Source organism: Hippocampus comes, unplaced genomic scaffold, assembly GCF_001891065.2.
Source record: "Hippocampus comes isolate QL1 unplaced genomic scaffold, H_comes_QL1_v1.1 scaffold81, whole genome shotgun sequence".
Classification (NCBI taxonomy): Eukaryota; Metazoa; Chordata; class Actinopteri; order Syngnathiformes; family Syngnathidae; genus Hippocampus; species Hippocampus comes.
The window spans coordinates 3,502-10,808 of NW_017806179.1; the positions used below are offsets into that span (position 1 = coordinate 3,502).

Here is a 7,307-nt window from a genome sequence, read left to right on the forward strand (position 1 = left end):
TTCCCCGACTCACGTCCGTCTGGAAGAGCTGCAGACGCTGCTCTCGGATTTCCAAACGAAGCCAAACACGTCCACTTCCTGCCCGGCGTGCATCTTGTCCATCATCCCAACAATCACGATGAACCTGCCTGTCTGACCAACGCTGGCGCTGGGGGTGGGGTAAACATCAGGCATGTCAACTTTGGTTTATTGCTGTCAGTTACGAATGTAACGATTTCTTGCTTTATTATTGGGTTGTACAGACCTCATCATGTAGTTACATCAGCTATATTCTTAACATTAGCCAGAAAAATATTTTGAAGCGCGATGCCTTTAGTGTACCTGCAGTGGACGCAAAGGGCGGATTGGGCGCCTTTGACTTTCTTGGGGAACTTGAGCATGCCGATGGGAGAGAAGGGCCAGCTGGCGAAATGGAGCGGCGTGACCACACGTGGCATCTTGCCGGCATCGCTGGATTGCTACCAGATGAATATAAAGTGTTGGAGTGGCAAGCGTTGCACAGAACGAGCCATTCGATGCTTCTGATGTGTTGGATGTAGAACTTGCGTATGGTGTAATGCACCAGCACGGCGGAGTCCTCCACTGCCACGCGCATTCCCTTAGGTCCAGCAGCCCTGATCCGGCCAGTACTGGTCACACGTCCTTCATGGCAATGGACATCTTTCATTTTGTTTCAAATGGCAATTTCAGAGCCCTTGGAATGTTAATTCTCCACCATCGCTTTGACTGTTCCTCCATTCTTCTCTTGCCACTTGCAATGGAAAGGAATTTTAGATCTAACTGAAGAAAATGAGGGTCCGACCCGAATGAAATTTTTGGGAGGATTGTGGAGATCAGAAGCACCTTTTACGCCGGCGTTTTTCCCACATGACAACCACTCACTTCCTTCCTCTCCTTCAGGTGCGCCAGCATGACAACAGTCGACACCTTCTGCTCCCAAATCATCCTCCAGAGATCAGCTATCGTGTCCTCTTTGGACCTGGCACAACAAAAATCTTGTTTGTTTTTTGTGAAGTAACTTGAATCAAGTGACCACCAACATACCTTGTGCTGCTGTGAATTTGTTCTTTATGGTGAAAAACTGTTCCAGGAAAACTTTGAAGAAAATCACACTATCTATCTTCCACTCACGTCGATGTTGAAGGTGATATACGAGTGATAGGGGGTTAGGGTTCAGAATAGGGTCAGGGGTTCGGGTTACGGAGTTTAGGCTTCGGAGTTAGGTTAGGGTTCTTCACTGTAACATGCGAGAGCCCCTTTAGACCTACACGGAAAGCAGTGATAGCTGCCCTCTGCTGTTCAAACTTAGTCATTGCAATCTGAAAGAATTCGGGTCGAGGGTGTTCTAAGTTGGGGTGGTTTGTGTTTTGAGTAGGATTAGAGGTTCGGAGTGGGGCGAGGACTGGATGTGATACATCGTTATTTATGTCGAGCTTTCACAACAGCTGCAGCTAAAACAAAGCGCTCCACAGATCAGCGAACATAAATGACAGTAATATAACACGACACACAAGACATGGACCGTCGTGCAATCACAACAACCAAGTCTGCATGTGCCTTGTTTGGAGCACTTATCGATGGAAGAGGAGAAAATTAACATCTCCTTTCACCGATGGATCAGAGACATCAGGCTCCAAGCGTGCTTGACATCCCACACATCTGCTGCAAGATAATTTTGGAAGTAAAACTGTGCCGTCCTCTTACAAAAACTAATTCGAGGTTCAAGGTGAGAGTTAGGTGTTGGGGTTAAGCATGAGGATTTGGGGTGTTAGGGTAGGCATGTCCAGCTCAGGGGCTCGAGGGCCACTTTCCTGCCTGTTTTCCGGCTCTGACGGGTGCAACACGCAGGTTTCAGATGATCAGCTCATCAGCCAGCATTAGAACGATCCTGATTATTTGAATCAGGCGTGTTGCTCCCGGGTGAGCTGGAAAACCGGCCGGACAGCGGTCCTTGATGCCAGAGTTTGGACACCCCTGGTTTTGGGAGTGAGGGGGTTGGAGTTCGGTGGTTAGGGTTTCATCAGGTTGGGGATCGGAAGTTAGAGTAAGGCTAACGGGTTAAGGTTCGAGTTAGGATTAGGCAGTAAGCATAAGGCGGGTTGACAGTTAAGATGTTCGGCGTTATGGGTAAGGCGGTTAGGCATTTATGGTTTGACTGTTCGAGCTAGGTATTTTGGCATTCGAGGTTAGAGTGTTACAGGGTTTAGTGTTTGGGTTCGAGGATTGGGAATGGGTTTCGGCATCGGGTCAAGTAATAGGGTTAGGAATAGAGGTTAGATCAATTTTGAGATTATGCTGAGGGTTAGAGTTAGAATAAGGGTCAGGGGTGCGTTTTAGGGTTCGGTTTGGAGGTTTAGTGGGATTAGCGTACAGAGTTTGGTCAGGGTTCTTCCCTCCGAAATCTGAGAGCCCCCTTTAGCGGTGCACAAGCAGCAATAGCAGCCCTAGCTGGTCAGAATTTGTCACTGCAACCTTCTGAAAGAATGCAGGTTAAGGGGTTTGGGGGTTTGGCGTTTGGGTTCGGAGTAGGATTTGAGTATAGAGTTGGGCGTTAAAAGTGGGGTTCATGTTCGAAGTTATACAGTATATTATTTAGTTCCTGCTTTCATAACAGCTGCATCTGAAACAAAGCACTTTTCAGGCGATTCACATGAAATTACAAAATGTGGTCGTGAAACAACACGTCAACCGTCACGCAATTGCTACCACTGTACCTGCATCCGCCTTGTTCGAAGCAGGTATCGAAAGAAAATCCAAGTGTCCTTTGACCAGTGGATCAGAGACATCATGCTCAAACTGTTCATGACGTTCCACACTTTTTCTGCAACCATAGTTTGGAAAGAAACAAGAAGCTGTAGCATCTGTTGACGAAAAAAAATTGAGGTTAGAACAGGGGTGGGCAATTCCAGTCCTAAAGGGCCACTATGCTGCTTGTTTTCCATCTCTCCCTGTTGCAAGACACCTGATTCAAATCAACAGGTTCAACATCGGGCTTCCGCAGAGCTTGCTGATGATCTGATCGTTTGAATTGGGTATGTTGCAACAGGGAGAGTTGGAAAACGTGCAGGACAGCGGCCCTCCAGGACTTGAGTTTGACATCTTTAGGTTCGAGGGTTAGGGTTAGGATAAAGGGTTCGAGGACGAGTGTTAGGTTTAGGGGTAAGGCTTCTTCACCTTGAAATACGAGAGCCCCCTTTAGCTCTGCACGGCAAGCGGCGATAGCTGCCCTCTGCTGGTCAGAGTTGGTCACTGCAACCTTCTCAAAGAATACAGGTTTGGGGTTCCATTCAGTGTTAGGAGAAGGGTGAGGTGTGAGAGGTTTTCCTATACACCGTTATTTCTATTGCACTTTCACAACAGCTGAAACAAAGCGCTTTATGGGTAACTGACCTTGGAAGTGAGGGTCCGGCGACGTCTACAGAAGGCTTCTGTGCTTCGTGTTCGGGGCAGTAGTGGAGATCACCTGGTGAAGGTGGTGTAAGGTCGAAGGCGCGTTGGAAGGTTAACATCCCCATCGGTGGTCAGGGGCGGCGGGTGAGTCGGCAGCACGCTGCACCCATCAGCCTGTCCGATGGTGAACACCGCTCAGCCACTGATATGCGAGATGGTGGGTCGAAGCTATCCCGGGTAAACAGCAAATGCCTACATTAAACCAACGCCAGTAAGACAGTTTCAAGAACAAGAAGGGCGAATGAACCTTGAGCTCAAACTTAGCCGTTACCTCAATGACAAAACAAGCAGAGTGTGGTTGAATTCGAGTCTGGCTCTCTTTTCAACACCGCAGCACAGAACAGAAGAGCCCACGTTGCACAGAAATCCAGACTGAACAAGTGAAAACGCATTTCAAAGGGAAAAATAAAAATGAAGCAGTTGAGAGACGAGATGCTTACGTTTGACGTCGCCTTAACAACACGGTGAATGCGCTGCGATGAGATGACAGCGGCAACCAGAAACCTTCAAGGAGAGGCTTTGGGTGCTTCGATACATTATACGCCAACTTTATGATTTTCTTTTCTTAGCACACATCAAAGCAACATTATTTGACATGCCCATTAGCCACGTCACCATTCCGTGCGCTCCGTCACGTGCTCATGCATTAGCCGTTAGCTTAATGGTTGAACAACCAGGCCGAACACAAATTACACTGGGCCTTACATTTCATGAGCACACCGCATCACAGCCCAGAACGAAGGAGCCCGAGTAGCAAAGAAATCCAAACTGAATCAGTGATAACGCATTTCAAAAGGAAAAACACAAAACACTCAGCTGAGATAAGAGATCTTTCCGTTTGAAGTCCACTGAAAACAACAGAGAACGTGCCGAGAAGCCACGTGCCTATCAAACCGTGTTAGCCGTGAACCCAATCGGCTCAACGCAACCAGGGCCTGCGTTTGATGAGCGCACAGTATCGCAGAGCCAGCGTAGCACAGAAATCCAGACCAAAGCCGTAAAAACGCATTTAAATAGCAAGAGGGGAAAAAACAGACAAGCGAATAGATGCTTACTTTGAAAACCTTCAGCAGCGAGATTAGATGACTGCGCCAACCGGAAGAAGCTAATTGAGGGGCCGGCAACAACAGACGCCCCAGGGTGCTTTCATCAGCTATTCCATCCAATACAAAGTTAATGGCGGAGTACGCCAGCTTTGTGACTTTTTTGCGTCGTATTGAGACACATCAAAGCAAATGGATATATTTGACATGCTCGTCGGCCACGTAACCATTCGGCGCGCTCCGCCTCGCGCTCATCCAAGTTATCCCCAACGTGAGCCCTGACCAAAACGGCCGCGGCCGAATGACACTTTAGCTTCCCTTTAAACGCCAAACCGTATCGCGGCCCAGAGCGGAAGAGCCCGCGTACCACAGAAGCCCAGACTGAACTCGTAAAAACAAGTGAAAGAAAGAAACGAGCAGAGATTAGTCTTACGTTCGACGTCAATTGAAAGCAGTGCGGACGCAGCTGAGAACGCGAAGAGCGATTTGATGACAGCGCCAACCGGAAAACGCTTAAGGAGGGGGCCGGCACTAGAGCGACCCTCAGTACTCGCGGGTCATTTGATCAGCTGCGTCATCCGACACAACGTTAATGGCGGAGTACGCCAACTGTCTGACGTTTTCTTCGCATTCAAACACATCAAAGCAATGCAATTGTTTGACGTGCTCATACGGCAGCGCCCCGCTACGTGTTCATCCATCCGCGTTAGCTCAAAGGCTAAACAGAAGCGCAGCGCGGCCGAGGTACACTTCGGCTTCCGTTTAAACACCACACCGCACCGCATCGCAGCCCAGAGCCCAGAACGCAAGAGCCCGCGTAGCACAGAAATCCAGACTGAACCAGTAAACGCACATCTAAGAGCAAAGAAGGAACAAGAAAAACAAGCCGAGGAGATCATTCTTACGTTTGGCTTCCCGCGAAAGCAGAGAACGCGCAAAGCCAGACGACAGCGCCAACCGGAATACGCTACTTAAGGAGGGGGGCCGGGTGCTTTGAAAAACTCTTTCATCCAATACAAAGTCAATGGCGGAGTACGCCTCGTTTTATGTTGAGAAGGAAGACATTTCATCTGTGCCGTATGTGTAACATACGTACAGCGCATTTGACAAAGTTGTCTTCAATTCACTTACGTTTGAAATACCTTGAAATCCGGACAGAACAGGCAGAGAGAGTTTCGATGACGAGGCCAACCGGGCGCGTCAGCAACAGCGACCACAGGAGTCCCGGGTGCTTTGATCAACTCTTTCACCCAATGCAAAGTTAATGGCGGAGCGCGCCAATCTTCTGACGCAGTCAAAACACATCAAAGCAACAAACTCAATGATTTGACACACCCATTAGCCACAGGGCCATTCGATGCGCTCCGCCACGTGCTCGCCCATCCACTTTAGCCTGTAGCTCAGGGGTCTCCAACCCCGAGCCCGGAGGGCTCCCGTTCTCCGGCTCTCCCAGCTGCAACACACCCGATTTAGACGAGCCACCTCTGAAGCGGCATCGCGATGATCCTGATGATTTGAATCAGGTGTGTTGCTCCTGGGAGAGCTGGAGGACAGGCAGGACGGGAGCCCTCCAGGCCCGGAGCTGGAGACCCCTGCTTTAGTTCAATTGCCCCCCCCCCCCAAAAAAAAAACAACAATAACCAGGGGCGCTCAAATGACTTTCGGCTTCCGTTTCATAAACACACCGCACAACGGAAGAGCCCCGCAAAGCATACAAATGCAAAGTGAACCGGTGAAAATGGATTAAAGACAATCACCTGAAAAAAACAGGACAAAAGAAACTTGCAGAGCATGGGCGGGAGAGATAAGACGGCCTCAAAGCAACAAAATCGATTATTGGACATAATCAGTCAATACTGGACGACCTGACGAGCGGGAATCCGTTGATTCGATCATTTCGTCGCCCTGTTTTCAATGGCGAAGTAGAGCGCGCTCTTTTGCTTTCGGACTCTTCACGTGGAAACAGCACACCCCGCAACAAAGAATCTCTTATTTTACGCTGTAAGTCAATACTGGAGGACGATTTTTGTTTGTTTTTGAGGAGTTCAATTTACAAGAGACGGAAACCCGGAAATTGCAGTGGGTGGCGCGAAATGTCTACCCAAGAGCCACGTTCCGGCCTTTCGACCTTCTCCCTTTTGATTTTTACTCATTCACGAAACGAGTTGATACATGGAAGAAAGACGAAACAAACAAGCCAAATCGCCCGAGGGCGAGAATTCTTTCCCAGCCACACCTTCGTTGTTTTTGCCGCTGCTCAAAGCCCCCCCCCCCCAGGGGTCAACGAGCAGAATGGGTACTCCCCATTGAAATGCTTCGGAGGGGTGCAATGGCGTTGCCTGTCCACCGGTAGGAGCCACTCCGACGGAACTGGCTGCGAGCTTGATTTTCTTTTTTTCTTGATCGAAAATTGAACAGATCAGTAGATATCTGTCTCCGTTGGAGACAAATAAAGGTTTTCTTGTCTTATCTTATCAAAGCTACACGCAAATGCGTTCGAATGTACTTGTCGGACAAATGAACGTAGAATCCTGCTTAGAATGGGAAAACCAACAAAAATAGCATTCGATCGACATTTCACCAACACGGACCAAATATTTGAAGGAAACGTTATTTCTTGTAATTTCTTTGGAACATTTTCCCCGCTCGGCATCGTTTCTACACCATGCCACAGAGTATTTACTTGCACATGCCAATACCGCGTGGCATTATTAGACGTGGGGGGGCGTAAATCCCGCTCTGCGAACACAAACCATAACATTAGTAAACAATGTTTACTTCTTACGTTTTAAAACACGGTTTGCCCATGCGGAA

General features: G+C 48.6%; 1 protein-coding gene across 5 annotated transcripts; it reads right to left on the reverse strand.

Moving 5' to 3' along the window:
* Positions 1-7: 7 nt before the first annotated feature.
* On the reverse strand, positions 8-5,839 carry LOC109532567 (receptor-type tyrosine-protein phosphatase epsilon-like). Of its 5 annotated transcripts, XM_019897448.1 has the most exons (7): positions 3,722-3,782; positions 3,391-3,642; positions 3,175-3,256; positions 2,707-2,861; positions 883-979; positions 322-458; positions 8-148 (listed from the first exon to the last, which is right to left on the reverse strand). In XM_019897448.1, exons 4-7 carry the CDS (start codon positions 2,859-2,861, stop codon positions 10-12), a joined length of 528 nt encoding a protein of 175 aa, XP_019753007.1. In that variant the 5' UTR covers positions 3,175-3,256; positions 3,391-3,642; positions 3,722-3,782; the 3' UTR covers positions 8-9. The 5 variants fall into 5 exon arrangements, 2 of the variants coding, with proteins under 2 accessions (XP_019753007.1, XP_019753006.1); XM_019897447.1 differs by lacking the exon at positions 3,722-3,782 and adding an exon at positions 5,829-5,839 and having other exon boundaries at positions 3,175-3,618; XR_002171400.1 differs by lacking the exons at positions 2,707-2,861; positions 3,175-3,256; positions 3,391-3,642; positions 3,722-3,782 and adding exons at positions 543-642; positions 1,045-1,671 and having other exon boundaries at positions 322-450.
* Between the last annotated feature and the right edge of the window lie 1,468 nt (positions 5,840-7,307).

Coding starts and splice junctions, on each gene's coding strand:
- LOC109532567 (XM_019897447.1), bottom strand. CDS start 2,861: ATGCTACAGCTTCTTGTTTCTTTCCAAACTATGGTTGCAGAAAAAGTG. Junction 980..2,706: donor AGGCGGATGCAGGTACAGTG/GTAGCAATTGCG, acceptor TTGTTGTGCCAG/GTCCAAAGAGGACACGATAG. Junction 459..882: donor ACCTGAAGGAGAGGAAGGAA/GTGAGTGGTTGT, acceptor TTCATCTGGTAG/CAATCCAGCGATGCCGGCAA.